Below are 19754 nucleotides of genomic sequence, written 5' to 3'. Positions count from 1 at the left end.
AGGGGAGGAGGAAAGTCATGAATGAAGGAGTGTAAAGAAAAATAATTGTGATGTACGGAGGAATAGGAGTAGCAGTGGAGAAGAGACAGGTTAATTGATATGAAGATGGATAAAGGAAGGAGATGAATATAAAGAGATGATTAAGAAAGGACGATGAGAGAGAGAGAGAAAGACTGAATGAAGAGTAGTAGGTGAAGGATTTGGATAATGGGGAAGAGGAGAGGAGGAGGAGGGTTGGGTGGCGGGCGTGGGGTACAGAGGGCATTCACTCCTGCCCGGCTAACCTCTGTTGCCCCCCCGGCCCTGGCCTACCCCCCCCCTCCCCTACCCCCTCTGTGTCTCTCTCTCTCTCTCACCCTGAATGGTATCACAAGAGACATAAAGAAAGTCAGCGTTGGTGAGTCAGTTATTGTTGGTGAGTCAGTTATTGTTGTTGAGTCAGTGATTGTTGTTGAGTCAGTTATTGTTGGTGAGTCAGTTATTGTTGGCGAGTCAGGTATTGGTGAGTCAGTTATTGTTGGTGAGTCAGTTATTGTTGGCGAGTCAGTTATTGTTGATAAGTCAGTTATTGTTGGCGAGTCAGTTATTGTTGATTCAGATTGTCAGTTATTGTTGATGAGTCAGTTATTGTTGGTGAGTCAGTTATTGTTGGTGAGTCAGTTATTGTTGGTGAGTCAGCTATTGTTGGTGAGTCAGTTATTGTTGATAAGTCAGTTATTGTTGAAGAGTCAGCTATTGTTGGTGAGTCAGTTATTGTTGGCGAGTCAGTTATTGTTGGCGAGTCAGTTATTGTTGATGAGTCAGTTATTGTTGATGAATCAGTTATTGTTGATAAGTCAGTTATTGTTGGCGAGTCAGTTATTGTTGATGAGTCAGTTATTGTTGGTGAGTCAGGTATTGTTGGTGAGTCAGTTATTGTTGATGAGTCAGTTATTGTTGATGAGTCAGTTATTGTTGATGAGTCAGTTATTGTTGGTGAGTCAGGTATTGTTGGTGAGTCAGGTATTGGTGAGTCAGTTTGATTGAGTCTGACTAAGAGTAACCCCCAACTCCCTCCTTCCCCTGATTACAATTTTTAAAACCAATTAAAATCTCATTATCAGGGAGAAGTTTATCCCTTGGTAACACACCTCTGAGACAATGTACTGTGATCTGCATAAAACAATGGAAAACTTTAACATTTGAAAGTGGTTTTTGGTCATTTGAGAATTACAGTAATTTATTTATTTTTTTGTAGTAGTTTGATTCGATTTAAGTTTGATACGCACGTGTGTGTGTGTCTGAGTGGTGACTAACACGGCCACTAGGTTTTGTTTAACGAAGAACTATTGCTGTTGTTATTGTTTGTGAAAGAGTGTTGCGTATTTGGGGGAACTTTTTGTAGTGAGATAGATATCGTCTTTTTTGTAATGTGATAGTTATTCTTTTTGTAACGAGATATATCGTGTTTTTGTAGTGAGATAGATATCGTCTTTTTTGTAATGTGATAGTTATTCTTTTTGTAGTGAGATATATCGTCTTTTTGTAGTGTGAGATGTCGTCTTTTTGTAGTGAGAGAGATATCGTCTTTTTGTAGTGAGAGAGATATCGTCTTTTTGTAGTGAGAGAGATATCGTCTTTTTGTAGTGAGAGAGATATCGTCTTTTTTGTAGTGAGAGAGATATCGTCTTTGTAGTGAGAAATATCGTCTTTTGTAGTGAGAGAGATATCGTCTTTTGTAGTGAGAGAGATACGTCTTTTGTAGTGAGATATCGTCTTTTGTAGTGAGAGATATCGTCTTTTTGTAGTGAGAGAGATATCGTCTTTTGTGTGAGAGATATCACCTTTTGTAGTGAGAGATATCGCCCTTTTTTGTAGGAGAGATGTCGTCTTTTTGTAGTGAGAGAAATATCGTCTTTTGTAGTGAGAGATATCGTCTTTTGTAGTGAGAGAAATATCGTCTTTTGTAGTGAGAGAGATATCGTCTTTTGTAGTGAGAGAGATATCGTCTTTTGTAGTGAGAGAGATATCGTCTTTTTGTAGTGAGAGAAATATCGTCTTTTTGTAGTGAGAGAGATATCGTCTTTTTGTAGTGAGAGAGATATCGTCTTTTTTGTAGTGAGAGAGATATCGTCTTTTTGTAGTGAGAGAGATATCGTCTTTTTTGTAGTGAGAGAGATATCGTCTTTTTGTAGTGTATGTAGTGAGATGGATTTTTGCGATTTATGACTAAGGATAGATAGTACGAGAGACGAACGAAGAATAAAGTGACGATTTAATTCCTTTATTTCGTAACTCTGGAAGACACAAGATAAGTTTTCGTTCAATACTGTATAAGTTTCTCTGTACAGTAGTGGGGTTTTATTTTTTACTGTAGATGTCGGCTGCCGGAGGAACTGAATTATTACTGTGTCGTGTGATTGACGGATGGTGTGTGTGTGTGTGTGGCAAGAGGTCAAGGTAGGTGGTGAGGAGATTACTGTTATAACTCGTGTGTATATCAAATGCTCAAACAGCCTTACGTGTCACTCTAGTAATGATGAGAAACTTTTTGGTGCCTAAAGAAGTAAAAAAAAAAATCTAGCGGTTTCTCAATTGAGTATCAGAAAGTTTTACACAATACATTTCCAAACAAGACCTAACAAAGCTACAGTAAATGATGTGGTGTTGTAACGTGTGCCTCTAGCTTGACAAACACGCCTCGGGTTTATTACTCTGACGAATGAACGAGGTATTGGACCGTGGCTCTGTAAAATCACGATTAATGGGACTGAAATTTGGGTATCTACAACTAATTTGGGATTTACCTGTGTGTGTGTCGGTAAGGTAGTTCAGGCAGACTGAAACAACTATGTGTGCCTGTTTAACGCGGAAGTGAGTTCTTTGGGGCCAGGTAATGCTTTACGTAACTAGCTCTCACTTTTTTTTTTCGGAAACTAATTAGTATGTCATAACTGCTGAGTAAATCAAGTGAAAGTTATACATAATTTTGTTTTGTTTATGTTTTTGTTTTGGTCAGTTCATTATTTCAGTGTTAACCTTTATAACAAATAAGTTACACAGGAATCAAAAGTTAACTGGCCCTAGCGTGTGGTGTCTCTATACAGTGGGGTGAAGAATCTGGTGTTTACAGTCTTCACTCCTCCACCTTACACACCTTCCTTGACATGATAACAAGCTTGATACCTGTTAATGAAGAAGAGATTACAGGTGAGTGACTTACCTGATGTGGCGAGTGTGAGGGCGGCCGCCAAGAGGGCTAGGCCGAGTACCGTTCTCTGCCTCAGTGTCATGGTCACCTCCAACTCCACGCACTCATCAACACACTCCCTCCACGCACTCACCGATACACTCTACCCTTCACGCACTCACTGACACACACACATATACTCCTTTCCTCCACGATAATGTTCTCTCTCTCTCTCTCTTCCCCCTCTTTAGTCTCTCACTTTTGCACCATTATTTGTCTCATTGGAGGAAACATTTGTCTCACTGGATAATAACTTGGGTCTATATTCCCACTGGTGGCTCTTGGTGTTGTTGGTTTCGGTGCGAGAATGAACGAGTGGCGCAGTGCGAGTGTGGACGTCCCTCTACAGTGAGTGTGATAGTACAGGTAAGAGGTCGCCGGCCACGTCCTGCGTCCACAAGACTCCGGGAACAACTGAAGCCCCAGCCCCAGAGGACACCGACACGCCGCCCACCGCTGCCTGCTGGGACGAGTAGCGGGCGAGGGTGGTGGTAGTGGTAGTGGTGGTGGTGGTGGTGGTGGTGGTGATTTTGCTGTTTTTAGTGGTGATGGTGGTGACGATGGCAGTAATGGTGGCGATGACAGTTATGGTGACGATGACAGTGATGGTGACGATGACAGTGATGGTGACGATGACTAGTGATGGTAACGATGACAGTTATGGTGACGATGACAGTTATGGTGACGATGACGGTGATGGTGGCGACTGACGGTTATGGTGACGATGACAGTGATGGTGACGATGACGGTGGTGGTGACGATGACGGTGATGGTGACGATGACTGGTGATGGTGACGATGACGGTTATGGTGACGTTGACGGTGATGGTGACGATGACTGGTGATGGTGACGATAACGGTTATGGTGACGATGACGGTGATGAAGTGGTGACGATGGCGGTGGTGGTGACGATGTCGGTGATGGTGACGATGACAGTGGTGACGATGACGGTGATGGTGACGATGATGACGGTGATGGTGACGATGACGGTGATGGTGACGTGTAACGGTGATGGTGACCGATGAATGGTGATGGTGACAATGACGGTGATTAATTTGGCGATGACGGTGATGGTGACGGTGAAGCAGTGATGGTGACGATGGCAATGATGGGTGACGATGACGGTGGTGGTGACGATGGCGGTGATGGTGACGATAACGGTTATGGTGACGGTGACGGTGATGGTGACGGTGATAATTGATGGTGACAATGACAGTGGTGGTGGCGATGACGGTGTTGGCGATGACAGCGGTGGTGACGATGACGGTGACGATGACTGATGATGGTGACGATGACAGTGGGCGATAGCAGTTGGTGACGATGACGGTGATGGTGACGATGGCGGTGATGGTGACGATGGCGGTGATGGGTGACATTGACGGTGATGACGATGACAGTGATGGTGACGATGGAATCAGTGGTGACAATGACGGTGATGGTGGCGATGACGGTGATGGTGACATTGACGACTGGTGGTGACGGTGACGGTGACGATGACGGTGAAGGTGGTGACGATGACGGTGGTGACGGTGTTGGTTATGGTGGTTATGGTGATGGTATTGACAATGATGGTGACGATGACGGTGATGGTGACGATGACAGTGATGGTGACGATGACAGTGATGGTGACGATGACAGTGATGGTGACGATGACTAGTAATGGTGACGATGACTAGTGATGGTGACAGTGATGGTGACGATGACAGTGATGGTGACGATGACTAGTGATGGTGACGATGACTAGTGATGGTGACGATGACAGTGATGGTGACGATGACAGTGATGAAGGGAAGGAGTAGCCTGTTTAGAAATATAATCCACCATATCTCTATCCGATCTACTCTAAAAAAAAAAGTGAATTATGATAGGAAGAAAACTTTAACACTCAGACAAATATCTTATCATTTTTCGAGGCTGACGAATATGTGTAGTAGATTACTTCACAAGAGAGTCACATTAAGGAGGTGGATTCACGCCTCTAATCTTGCAGACGGTGGAATAAGGAGAAAGATCGTATCCAAGATTCTCTTACCCGTATATGGTCGGGTACATGGTGACAGTGGGTCGTTTAGTAGGTTGGGTTTACGTCACAGGATCAAAGGGGAGAGGGGAAGTAAGCTCTCAGGGTCTTCAAGTGTAATAGTGTGGTGGTCCTTCAAGATGTGTAGGGGGAGGAAGTTTACAGCCAAGGGTAACAGTTATGTGTGAGGTGAGAGTGTTGAGGAGGGCGCCAGGAGGTATGATCGAGTGTGAGTGTCTGTCAGTAAATGTTGTGAAGGAAGTTTGTATTGTAATGCACCACGTGAGGGATGGTTTAGGATGCAGGAAATATTCACACTAGCTGCAGGAAATTGATGGCTTACTCAAGATAGGATGTGTGTGTGTGTGTGTGTGTGTGTGTGTGTGTGTGTTGAAGAGTGTAAACGATGGTTGTGTCTCGAGGCTGTTACTGTCATATTTGTTTTAAGAACCAATATTTCCTTTGGCTTATTAGCTATATTTAACTTGAATATATAAAATAAATCTACGACAGTCAGTCACTCACAATCTCGGTTATGAGGTGACTTGGATAAAACAATTAGGGTAAACATCGAGGGATTTTCAACTCCTGATGAACCTTGACATTGATGGTACAGTACAGTGCATGTTTGTCGGGGGAGTGTTTTGCCTCGATGGTCGCTACTACAATGTTTACATGAGTTAGATTTTTTTGAGAGAGTTCGTCAGGTTACCGAGCACACTGTTGTTCTCTCTACACACTGATATTCATAGAACATTATTTATTTATTTTGTAAACTGGCACAAGAAGAAATTACCCCTTAAGTACTGGGTAGTAAAGTGCAGCGTGACCCAGCTCTTGTACACCGTGTCAGATTTCGCCAGGTTGAGTAATTAAATCAGTGTAATCCAGTGATCTAGTATAGTTAGTGGTGGTTTTATCAATTTTCTCTCATCATTAGAAGTAGTATTGATATTTTTCCTAACTCATGAGTGTTGTTGACGCTTCTGGACTCCCTCCCTCACCCTGCTGACCTTCAGGATGGTAAACTGCCAAGTAATGTAACTCGAAACACGAATACTTCAATGGTCTGATGTTGACGCCTGTGTATAAAACATTTTTATTGGTAGAGCAGCTTGATGAGGTTGATGTGTGTGTTTGTAAGGGTTTTCAGGCGTGAAATCCATGTCATCGAGGTTCATGGTGGCTGTTGTGCTGTAGTCTACCGCTTCATGAACTCACCTGAGCATCCTACGTTAATGAGGGCGATGCTCAAGGTGTTCATCATGCATGAGTGGACGGGAGGGTTAAGGTGAACGGTCAGCTGGTCTTGTTGAGCTGGAAACAACTACTTTGATGCTGCCTCCTGGCCTCTGTGTCATAGTTAACTCTCTCATCAAAGACTTGTTATTTCTCTGATAATTTCGTGTTGTAACTTCAAAGGTTCATTTGTGCTATTTCACGTAATGTACTGGGTAATACATCATGATTATAGCCGTACTGTTAACACTCATAATTATTCAACACAAGTAAGTCTTTTGTATGAGGAGCATAGTTGGTCATTATAACTCTGACCTTAATGATATAGACCTCTACTAGAGTTCAGGAGGACGTATGACGGTAATAACAGAGCTTCATGTAGTCAGTATGAAGGTGTTTGTAGCTTTACCCAGCCATCTTATTCTGGTGAAGGTATGTAAGTAGATCCCGTACACCTGGCGGGACTTAAGGGCAGTGAGGATATAGTACACTGCCAACTAAACCTTATTTTACTGTATTCATGGAGGCAGCGTTAGGGTCGGCACTATCCTCCACCACTGTTAAATTACCATAGGTTAATTTAGTACCCATTTACAGCTGAGTAGGGGGCTAGAGTTGTATCTTTTCATCTGCTGCCTCCTCGGTGACCGGCAGTAACCACACCTGTAATGGTTGTGTACTGTTGCCAGGTAAAGGAGGACTGTGGTGGTGTAGTGATCATTTATAGTATTATAGTAACAGCCGCCATAAGAAGGTACTCCGGCCAACAGTCACGCCTCAGGTATGTGTCCGAGTGAAGGTATGTGGACAGTGTTGCTCCCAGGGACATTGGCTTGTACTTTTTACACTGAGGTGAACAAGGAAGGTGGACAATGCACTTCCGTTCCAGTGGTTAGTTATCGTGTGAGTATAGGCGCCGTCTGTCGTGTGTGTGTGTGTGTGTGTGTGTGTGTGTGTGTGGTGTGTGTGTGTGTGTGTGTGTGTGTGTCACCCCTTGCTCCCCTGCACACACACACCAGCTACTGTCTCCCATAATCATTCACTCCATTTTTTCCTGGAATGCCACCTGTCTAATGAAGCAACATTAAGTGTACTTCCTTGTCCTGCTCGTCCTCTCCTTGTCGTTGCCTTCCTCTCTCCCTCCTCTCACTGTTCCTCCTCCTCCTCCTCTCCCTTGTCGTTGCCTTCCTCCTCCTCCTCCTCTCCATGGTACCCTCCTCCTCCTCCCCTCCTCCTCCTCCTCTCCTTGTCATTTGCCTCCTCCTCCTCCTCCTCTCCCTTCTCGTTGCCCTCCTTCTGCTCCTCCTCCTGCTGGTGGTGGGAGAGGAAGGGAAGGAGAGAGAGAGGCAGGTTCAGTGTCGAGGCCACCCACCTGTTGGTCAAGCCTCCACCATCACGTTAAGTCACAGTGGCTGATTCTCACCCACACTTTCTTCTTCCTATCTCTCTCTCCTTACTTTCTTTTTTCCCCACTCTGGAAGGTCACGTTTGTTTGTTTATCTCCAACACCGTTACTTACATGAATTCCTGGCTTGGCGTTCAGGTTCGCCCGGTACACACATACGAGCGAAATAAATGCCAAGGCGGTAGTGTATTGATTATCAGAAATTTTGTCAGAGTTGATGAAATATTTTAGGTGGGAGTTGTTGGGTGGTGGTGGTGGTGGTGGTGGTGGTGGTGAGCGTGGCGGTGGTGGTAGTAGTGATGGTGGTGGTAGTTAGTGCGGTGATGGAAGTGAGAGTGTTAATTAATGGTGGTGATGGTGGGGGTGAAGTTGGTGGTAGGGGCGTTGATGGTAGTGGTGGTAGTGGTGATGGTGATAGTAGTGGTGGTAATGGTAGTAGTGGTGGTAGTCTTAGTTATGGTAGAAGGCCTCGTATGATTCAACTACTTTGTTCCGTCATTCTTCATTCATCTCCTGCGGGTTTTTCCCTTCCGTGTGATGGTGATGGTAGTGATGATGGTGGTAGTGGTGATGGTGGTAGTGGTGATGGTGGTAGTGATGATGGTGGTAGTGATAGTGGTACATGATAACTTGTTTTACAGGTATTCAAGCCTCAGTCACTTATGGTTGGTGGAGAGAGAGAGAGAGAGAGAGAGAACACATTCCTCTTCGTGTGTTGGATCTTGACCTTTAACAAAACCTCCTAACATGACTCATGGGGCGTTAATATTAATGTAATAAAGTTTAAACACAGTATTAATCTCTCTTGGTTACTACTACTACTACTACTACTACCTTCACTATTTTATTACCTAACTATCCAAATATTTACCCAAGCTGAATTCGTTCGATTCCGTGACTGTTGGCTGATAGTCTATGTCTGTCACTGTTGTTGGTTTAGGGATCCAATGATCTTGTTCCTCCGAGACAGACCTGAGGAGAGGGAAGGATAGGTGACACCTCAAGCAGGCCACGACGTAATAGTAATAGAAGTGGTAAATGGCTGGTGGTGGTGGTGGGGGTAGTGGTACTAAAAGGTGGTAAGTGGCAAAGGTGGTTGTGGTAGTAGTGGTGGTAGGTGGTGGTAGTAATGCTGGTGGTGATGACAAGAGCGACTACGCCCGCCGGAGGTGATCGCCGTCAAGCCCCAGGGCACTCCTCCTCCTTCACTCCAGATAACTGTACCTCCTGAGGCCACCTGCACTAATAATCTCCGTAATGCATTATATAACGGCGCTCATTGGGTATAGTGACTTAACACCTTGTTATTTTGGCCTCAGAGGTTGTTGGTCATCATCTCTCTCTCTCTCTCTCTCTCTCTCTCTCTCCGTTTAGTCCCACCTCTGAGTGTTCCATATACACTCTGCTAAAGGTGTAGTGTTGTGTGTGTTTAATGTTTTGTGTATGGTGTGGGTGTAGTACAGTGTGTTTATTTTGTGTTGCAGGCAGAACTTAAATGGTGCGTATGTTGCATCCACAGTGGTGCAGTCTATGACGTTTATTGCATCTGTAGTGTATGTTGCAGACCGAAAATGTTGCGTATATGATGAATGTTGCAAGCTTAGAATGTTGCGTAAACGGCGGAGGTTATGTTGCACCTGCAGTATATGTTGATGTACTGGGTCACCTCCACGCAATTAGCACCCCGCCTACCTACCTACCTGCCGTGGGAAAGTCCCCTGGCGACCTAGCTGCACCTGAAGCGACTACGCCGAGCTAATTAACTTTCACGCTGGGTCAATCACCGTGTTGAGAGCCTTGCTGACGACGGTAGTTACACACGTAATTGGCCAACTGGTCGGTTTCCGGTCACTGATTGGATAGTGGTGAATGATATGAGACGGGACGGTGTTGTTGTGTTGAAGTGTGGGAGTTGTGGTCGTGATGGTGGTTGTGATGATGGTCGTTGTTGTGGTTGTGGTGTTGTGTGGTGGTGGTGGTTGTTGATAGTGATGTATTGGTGATGCTCTGGTTGGTTTTGTTGTTGAATGGTGATGTTGATGATAGAGGTGATGATGGTGATGTTATTAGTGATGGTGGTAGTGGTTGTGGTGGTGATATTGTTATTGGTAGGGGTGGCAGTGGTGGTAAACCTGCTGTGGTAGTAGTGATGCTGCTGTTGAGGGGTGGGTGGGTGGGGGCAGTGTAAATAAGGAGTGGTAACTGTGGGTCATTTACCGGTGAGGGGCGTCAAGTAGCAGCACTCACCTGTACCTGGAGTCGTGCAGGAGTGGGGTGATGCGTGCAGGTGATGGAGGACTTGGCATTTATTTACTATAGCTCTCTCTCTCTCTCTCTCTCTCTCTCTCTCTCTCTCTCTCTCTCTCTCTCTCCTCTCTCTCTCTCACCATGATGGGCGACGTGAGATCCTGCTTGGAGTCCTCTCTCACTGTCTTCAGGGGACGAAAGTCAAAGTGTTATCAGGTGTGTGTTCGTCACGCCTTACTCATATGACACACACACACACACACACACACACACACACACACACACACACACACACACACACACACACACACACACACACACACACACACACACACACACACAAGTGATGAAGTAAAACCAGAGGTCCCGTTCACCAGGTGATCCCTGACACACAAAAGACGCCGGAGATAATTAGTGATCTTACCAGGTGTTTGTATACCTGTCTGGCCGCGTCCTGATTGGCTAGTCCATGAAGTGATTAATGATCATGATATATGATTTCCTCAACCAATGAGGAACTCTGACGAACTTCCGTTGTGTGTGAGAGAGAGAGAGAGAGAGAGAGAGAGAGGTGACAGCCCAGGTAGCTGTATAGTGGGACCTCCTGTAGTGAGTGACTCTGGCTATATCGCCTTCCAGTCACTTTCCCGGAGGCCGCTGAGCATGACAGAGGCGCTGAGGGAGGGGCACACACCGTCTGGACATGCCTGCTGGAGACACAGACCAAACATTCGTCAATGACATACAGGACGGACATACGTGAGGGCCACACAGTCAGATTAAACCTACAGGAAGTTGGATGTTTGCTCACGTCTACACGGGCTGCTTACATATATATATATACATACATACATACATACATACATACATACATACATACATACATACATACTATACATACATACTGTACATACATACCTACATACATACATACATACTGTACATACATACATACATACATACATACATACATACATACATACTGTACATACATACATACATACTGTACATACATACATACATACATACATACATACATACATACATACATACATACTGTACATATATACATACATACATACATACACATACACATACATACATACATACATACATACATACTGTACATACATACATACACACATACACATACATACATACTGTACATACATACATACATACACATACACTTTATACATACATACATACATACATACACATACATACATCAATACATACATACAAACATACATACATGCCGTCTCACCACTTGAATGGGGCCCCCCCAAACATGTTGTAATTTCGGTGTTATGTTCGATGTACTGTTATGTGTTATAAGTTAATTCAACCATTTAGGTGTATTCCTACACCTTCACACAGGAGGTAACATTCATCGTCCGAACCACACATGTTAGAGACCTTGATGCCGAGAACAGTTAATGCTTGAGAGCGTCCGAGTCTATGTGTGTCTGATCAAGCCTGTGTACTGACGTGTTGTGTGAGTGGTGACATAATGTACACTTAGGACACAATTATTGCAGAGGAAGTTGCAACACACGGTAGAAAGAACCTTGTTGCAGACACTAGATGTTGTTTGGTGAGACGCCGCCCCAGTGATGGTTGTTAACACGCCTTGAGGTTACGTCACCCCATGACAGGTGACCCCGTTAATGTCTGCAGCATCAGGAATGAAGCCATGGTGGGAGGCTGGCAGTGGCTCTATTGAGAATCACTATATCCACCATGTTATGTTATGTTACGTTATTTTATGTTAGGATTTACTGTTATGCTATGTTTGTTATGTTATGTTAGGATGTTATGTTATGTTAGGATGTTATGTTATGTTATGTTATGTTATGTTATGTTATGTTAGGATGTTATGTTATGTTAAGTAGTTAGTTTCCTTTGACTACACGTTAGTGACTCGCTATCTGTATTTTTGTAAATGATGAAAACCGCAATACGACTGTGTTTACCTGAGGGAAAAGTCATCTCCTCGGCAATAGGTTAGGTTAGGTTAACGTTAGGTTAACGTTAAATTAGGTTAGGTTAACGTTAGATTAGGTTAGGTTAAAATAGGTTAGTCATGAGCTGCGGAGCTAATCTTCAGGTGATCGCACAAAGAGACGTATCCGCTCACGCTTGTACTGCTCCCTCTTTATATCAGGTTGAGTAACGAGCCTTTGTCTGTCGCTACACTCAGGAAATTCATTTACATAGTTAACAGGAGTCTTTTCTTTGTCGTCCAACACTGAGTAGTTAACAGGATATTTCGGAAGCACTTACATGGGAAGACGTAGGAGGCGTGAAGGTATGTAGGGGGGGGGGTGGATCACCTTGGTTGAGTGTCGGCGAAGTGTGACGCCCTCTTGAGCTCTGACCCCTTCCTCCCTCCTCCCTCCTCCCTCCTCCCTCCTCATTGAACACTGTATAAATGACTCCCTCTTGTGTCCACACCCACACTGTTTATGTACAATTCCCGCCCTCTATAGAAATTCCCTTCCACCTATAAACATTCCCCACCCGCTGCAGACACATACAACAGACAGGGTAGTGCAGAAGCCAAAGAGGGTGGGGAGCCGACGACCCTGTCAGTAGGCATGTGGCTGAAAATGGAAGGATAATGGAAGGTTTTGATGGTCAGCCATGAGAGAGAGAGAGAGAGAGAGAGAGAGAGAGAGAGAGAGAGATTTCCCCCAGAATGAGTATTAAACCAGTGGTATATATTAGCTATCGTACACTTCTTCACTATCATTATATATGTCCAGTACAGTACACACATTTAAGGCAGATTTAAGTAGAACTCGTTAGTCTATAAATCTATTGGGCACAGTCGTCTGGTTTTCACTGTTAATTGTGTATTATTATTATTATTATTATTATCATTATCATCCCCACAATACATATGTTATCACTAAAATAAGCAACACTTCCCCAAATATCTTCACACAGTATTGAGGTGTGAGTTTATCTCTGTATCATACGGTATATAATTATAATACTTGTAACGTCTTGTCTTTTAGGTGAGTTCGAGAGTTTCCTGGTCACTAGTTACGACCCAGTGTCTTCAAGGACGACCATGTGAAGTAAGATTATTCAGTGTTTAGTACAAGCACTCTACAGGTAGTACATGTACTCTACAGGTAGTACATATACCCTACAGGTAGTACATGTACTCTACAGGTAGTACATATACCCTACAGGTAGTACATGTACTCTACAGGTAGTACATATACCCTACAGGTAGTACATGTACTCTACAGATAGTACATGCACTCTGTAGGTAGTACACCCTGTCAGTAGCTATTATTAATAACTTAGAATTTTGTACATCCCTGTCAGAAGTTAGTACACCAAACCAGCAGGCAGTTCACCCACCCAGCAGTAAGTGTAGATAGTACTCCCAGCAGGCAGCAGGTGTCCACCAGCAGGCAGTAGATAGTGCTCCCCAGCAGGTAGTTCACCCACCCAGCAGGCAGTAGATAGTACTCCCAGCAGGCAGCAGGTAGTTCGCCCATTCAGCAGTAACTACACGTAGGTAACGGGCTGGTAGCTTAATGACTCAGCCTTGGGGTCTTCACAACAACAGCAACTGAGGTGGTGTACCGGCTACTGTGTGTGTGTGTGTGTACGGCATGGGATGTAAGTATGTGCGTAAGAAATAATACAATGTACACACTACTCCATCATATCAATTACTTATTTACTGTTTTCATTTTTCTTATTTTCTTTATTATCGTTAATTTTTGTTTTACGTTTTGTGGGATTTATTCGAAGTTAAAACAAAACAAAACAAAATAAGAAACCATTTGACTTACCCGAGTGACGACGTTCTCTAGTGGATATGGTGCAGCGTGGGCCTCCCCCTACGTCTTCTTCAGGCACCCTAACTCCCCCACCCTGATGACTGGCCCAGGTTAAGGATGGTTATTACATTGACAAAACCGCGCTTGTTGAGGAGCTGTATCGTGAACGCGTTGTGTCTCTAACTACTAACAGGTTTTGGTACTTTTAGAGGCAGGTTTTTTTTTTTCGTTGCTTCGTGGTGATCCAGAACCAGATGTGTGTGTGTCTGTATAAGGCTATCGAGGTATCAGGAAGACGAGCAGATCTTGAAGCAGGTTCCTCTCGTTACCGTTATGTTTGACGAGACAGAGTTGAGGAACCGTTTATTTATTGGAGTCTTTTCTTTACTTATTCACGTATTGTATTTTGTAATTTTGTTTAGGTTACTCTTACAGAATAATTCCCAATGCCTTAGAGATCTTAGTTATTATCTTATCTCAGTTATTTGATGGAGTTGTAATGTGTTATTTTTATTTGTATCCATAAACAGTATTTTGAAGTCCAAACAGTAGACTAAATCTCAGACTCTCTCTGCCGTTTCCTTTCCTGGCGGCCGCTTTACTTACATTACATTTCTCTGGTGGTCGGTTGCGTCTCTAATACGCACTGTTGGCAGGTACTGGCTCCAGAATGTATCTGTACCTGCACCAGTGGTAGTCATTTCGGGTCTTCTCTGAGCTTACACTCGGTGCCGTCACAAGACTCTCTGGCAGATTATCCCAGGAGTTCACAACCCTCGCTCCCCCCCCAAAAAAAATGCTTTGAGAGTTTTTGAACTTGTGGCTTCTTTAACCTTAAGCTGTGACCTCTGGTGGGGTGGACATCCACTAGTTCAGGTATGAATATACGACCGAGTGATGTCCTCTAAGGGGTTTATAAGCCTTTATTAAGTCACCCCTTGCCTGCTTATAGTATAAGCTGGGCAGTGCAGGCGTTCTAATCTCTCTGGGTAACTGGGGTGCCGTAGTGCAGGCACCCATCTGGTGGGCCTCCTTTGGACATTCTCAATCAGCTGACAGTCTCTAGGATATCTCGGGGTCCAGAACTCCAAACGGGAAAGCGCCTCATTTAGTTGCTTGATTCATCTTCATCTCACATTGGTCCAAGAACTTCAGTTCGTTGTCAACTCAGTTAATGATCCTTATTCGTCACTTTGGGATATTTAATTCTCCTCTTTACAATGGTACGACCTAGGTGCCGTCTTTTGCTTTTCATGACGTTAAATCTTAGCAGCCATTCCATTGACCCCTGTCGGTCTGTGTGTCTGTTTCTGACTTTAAGCGCGTAACAAGGATAGTAATACACTTTTGCATTAACAAGTGAAAATTGTGAGAGAACATTATATATCTACAGGTATCTGCTGAACGCTGTGAGAAAAATAGATTGGTTTGTGTTTAAAAAAATTAGTTTTCTATGAATTTAATCCACCGAAAACGTAAAATGTTTTAAGGTAATCTAAACAAAAAGAGTCTTTCTGTTAATGACAAAACACTCTTGCCTTTTTATATAGGAAAAACCCACATACTCTGTATATACCTAGAGCCGGTTACAGATCAGGCCATTTTTGCTACATCACCCTAACCTAATACCATCACTGTAGTATAGACAAAACATCCGGCCTTCTCCCCCACGTCTAGAGATCCAGTTGACTCTTGTCTTAAATTGAATGGACATGTCTGGACTAAGTACCATTACTCTGAGTCCATTATTTAAAGGAATCCTTGTTTAAGAACCCATGATATTGTATACTCTGCACAGAATTTGAAGACAGACTTTCAAATCGTAGGCAGCAGTCGGGGGAAGATGTTCACTCAAGTCACACCGAACTCTGCTGGTCCCGAGTACTGAAACAAACAGCGCTCATCACAGCCTCTTCACTACGGGGACGCCACTCTTAATATCTTATTTGGTTAACGCCAGAGACCCCAGTATACAAGGGGTCAACAGACTCTCTCATCTTATAGCTGCGATAAACAAGGTAGAAGTGTTGACAGTCCCAGTGAGGTTAAGTAAACAATCAATCGTCCCTAGATATTGATAAGGGGTCACGTGGCACTGTTATTACCTTAGAGGCCCTAATGGCGACAATATCCTCGCAATAAGTGACTAATGTGACCTACAGTATTAGGAAACCAACTAGATATACAGTAGCGGAGGTAAACACTCTACCAATCCGTTTTTATAACCCCGGTAAAGTTTTTATGGCGGATTTGTACATAATAGCGGTATTTTCTCTGCCAGCTGATGATCTATAGGGTCTTCAGACTTTAAAACACAACAATATTAACACTCAACCAAGGCGTCGCGTCTTATGCTAATGTATAACTGTAACTTATCACGTAATGCGGTTTAGTCCTCACATTCATTACTTAACTGTCAACGTGATAACTGCCTCAACAGACACGTGGGTCGAGGGTGGGGTGGGTGGGGGGGTCAATCACAAAACATTCTGGACTAGTTTGGAGTGACTCCCTGAATCTTCACCGGGCAGATCAAATGACATTCAGTGTGAAAGCGGTAAGAACTGGATCCTGGCACTTGTTGTGTTGACCAATGACCATCGTTTTACGAGTGAGTGAGGGGACATGTCTGGGGGAAAGTACTCGTGTGAATGGCTTGTCATTTGATTCTACGTTAAGCACAGTCAGGCGGGGTGGTGTAACGGATGCTCTTGTACAAAATAGAACCAGGTTGACCTATAGCATTAAGAAAGGGATGTTGTCTGGGAAATGTTCTCGTATATGATAAAACGGTAACAGCAGGACCCGTAGAATCTCCCATGGGCAAGAGTTCTCGTGACACAGATTAGGGGAATTAAATAAACAAAGTTACACAGATTTAACTACATTAATATTTCCCACACTCTGTTATGGCATCGTGTGCTTTATTCATTTTTATTTTTGTACCTGCGGATATTTGTGTCCATGTTGATTGGTTACTGTCTGTCTCACTCACCTGTAACTCGTTCATATACCTCAACCATCATGACCTCGGGGAGTATGTCTAGGGCGTTTCATTCGACCTTCTATAAAAAAACCAAGATATACAAGAGACCTTAAGAAAAGAAATGTGTTAATTACAACCAATTTTGTTTTTGTTTTGGTCTAGATATTTTTTGGGGGGTTTATCACTGTGACAGCATATATACGTGAGTGTCAAGGCGTTACCTTTACCATACTCACCGAGGTTATTACCCACACACACCCTCACCTTGACCTTTATAGTATGGTTGACCAATCTCACTGTGGTCACCTAAGACACCTCCATCCTTGGGGGGAGTAGAACGCGATCATCAGGTTCTCCAATTGTATAATAAACTACCACAACAAAAAATAGGTAAATTAAAGGTGTTATATTACTGTTTCGTTCGTGTATAATTATTCATTTATTTACATTAACACCAGAGGGATCCTTATATGGCTGACTCACGCCTCATATTCATCACTGGAGGAACGTTTCTTTACTTATGGCTGACGAGGCTTTTATTCGTTCTTGGAGTTCAGTGATTACTTGGAGGAAGGGAGGACGTGTTGTGGAGTGAGGTGGAGGAGGAAGGACGTGTTGTGGAGTGGGGTGGTGGAGGAAGGACGTGTTGTGGAGTGGGGTGGAGGAGGAAGGGCGTGCTGTGGAGTGGGGTGGTGGAGGAAGGGCGTGCTGTGTGGAGTGAGGTGGTGGAGGAAAGACAGGTTGAAGCTGTAGTGCAGGTGCGTGGCACAGGTGGATGGGGAAGGAATGGGTGGTGTGGCAGGTGGTAGGTTATGTAGAGTGTCTGTGGTGTGTGTGTGTGTGTGTGTGTGTGTGTGTGTGTGTGTGTGTGTGTGTGTGTGTGTGTGTGTGTGTGTGTGTGTGTGTGTGTGTGTGTGTGTGTGTGTGTGTGTGTGTGTGTGTGTGTGTGTGTGTGTGTGTGTGTGTGTGTGTGTGTGGTGAGGTCACAACACACTGCTTCAGACTGGTGCCTCGTATACACCTGTCTTCCTCCGTCTCGGTACACCACTCTATACGCACCTTGCTTGAACAGGTAGCCGGCACACCTGAGGCTAGAGGTCTTGGTGTAATATCTCGTCATCATGATAAAAGTTGCTAAGTCAGTGACCTCTGTTGCTGTACCACTACTTCATAATATACCTCTAACCTAACCTAACCTAACCTTGGTCTGGTCACAACTCAGCCTTCCTGTGACCTTCCTACTCTCCCCACCCACTCCCCACCCACAAACGCCCACGATTATAACCAGTGAATCTTGTGTTATTTCCAATGCTTCAGTTGGTTACTTAAAAAAAAATCTGAAATTGGAGAACTTTACAGTACACTTGATCTCATAATATAACCAAGGTAAATCATATTCTCTTCTTAGTATAAACCTATAAGGGATTTTAGCTATTTACTTTATCTCCTGAACACTGGGTCGATTTTGTCGTGTAATGAGTCACACTGATCACCAGAGTTCCGTGTGACTGATGTGTTTAGAGAAGTAAAAGTAGAAAGTTTCAAATTTTCTCTCAAAAACAATAAATCTTGGTAATAAATCTTCATACACCAAACTCACAACACCTTGAAGATTGATTCTCCTTGTTAACAGTCAGGAGAAACTGAACACTGCCTTCTGGGTTAGCCTTTGATGAACCGACTTACCGTTTGTCATTAATTGTGCTGTATACCTCCACCTGTCTCTGTAAACGCTAAGACTTTGTCAACTAATATGGCGACTTTATTGAACATTTGACTACCTGTCTGCTAAGTAGACTTTCGTTAATAGAAGTCTGCAGCACCGCCACTTCATAGGTCAAAGTGTGTTTAGCAGGTCTCGCCATCATGAGTTAGGCGTCCACCTCTGCTTTTTGTCGGCGAGGAACTTTCATTCGGGCGGCATTGGACGTGGGTACTGCTGGTTGAGTCCTGAGGCTACTCTAGGTCCAGCGTCCACCCCACACCCCGTCCCTGTGGGTCCAGCGTCCACTCCACACCCCGCCCCTGTGGGTCCAGCGTCCACTCCACACTCCGCCCCTGTGGGTCCAGCGTCCACTCCACACTCCGCCCCTGTGGGTCCAGCGTCCACTCCACACCCCGCCCCTGTGGGTCCAGCGTTCACCCCACACCCCGCCCCTGTGGGTCTAGCGTTCACCCCACACCCCGCCCCTGTGGGTCCAGCGTTCACCCCACACCCCGCCCCTGTGGGTCCAGCGTTCACCCCACACCCCGCCCTTTTGAATACATCACCATTGTAGTTGAACTACAGATGTTCAGTACATCTCATATAACTACAACCACAGTCCACACCCCCACTGCCTCAAGGGTGTGGTGTTAACGATCTACATGGCGATACTTTTACCTTCCACTTCTCTCCTTCTCTCTTTTTTTCTCACCTGTGATAAAAGTTTTAGTTAATGGTACTTGTTTTCAGCAGCAGCAGACAATATTACATACTTGCCCAGGGTCATTCCTTCGTACTAGTTGACGCCGCCATATGATTACCTTCTCGCTCCTGGTGGTGGCCATTAGGGCTCAGAACTCTGCCTAGTTTCATGGTCCGGAGTCGACCATAAGTTGCAGCTGGACCACTTGAAAATCTCAATTTGGGTCACTGACGAATTGTGGTCAGATTGTCAGACACGTGCATTGTAATGTGTATAATAATAATAATAACAATAATAATAATAACCTTATTGAAGAAGTGTATCCACAGATAGCTTTCAAAGACAGATACATAGGAATGAAACATTTTATAATAAGAATTACATACACACACACACACACACACACACACACAC

The 19754-nt window shown here is 44.2% G+C and overlaps 1 protein-coding gene across 3 annotated transcripts in view; it reads right to left on the bottom strand.

Moving 5' to 3' along the window:
* The window catches only part of LOC121873243 (mucin-2-like), a 72404-nt gene extending 68749 nt beyond the window's left edge, over positions 1-3655 (bottom strand). For all 3 annotated transcript variants that reach the window (XM_042376648.1, XM_042376649.1, XM_042376650.1), the window contains exon 1: positions 3203-3655. In XM_042376648.1, coding sequence (XP_042232582.1) covers positions 3203-3272 — 70 coding nt within the window. In that variant the 5' untranslated portion in view covers positions 3273-3655. The remainder of the gene's footprint in view (positions 1-3202) is intronic.
* Positions 3656-19754: the final 16099 nt, after the last annotated feature.

The sequence above is a fragment of the Homarus americanus genome, unplaced genomic scaffold, assembly GCF_018991925.1.
Source record: "Homarus americanus isolate GMGI-L3 unplaced genomic scaffold, GMGI_Hamer_2.0 scaffold32929, whole genome shotgun sequence".
In the NCBI taxonomy this organism is placed as follows: domain Eukaryota; kingdom Metazoa; phylum Arthropoda; class Malacostraca; order Decapoda; family Nephropidae; genus Homarus; species Homarus americanus.
The sequence above is the reverse complement of the archived record's forward strand: the minus strand, read 5'-3'. Positions and strand labels throughout refer to the sequence as shown.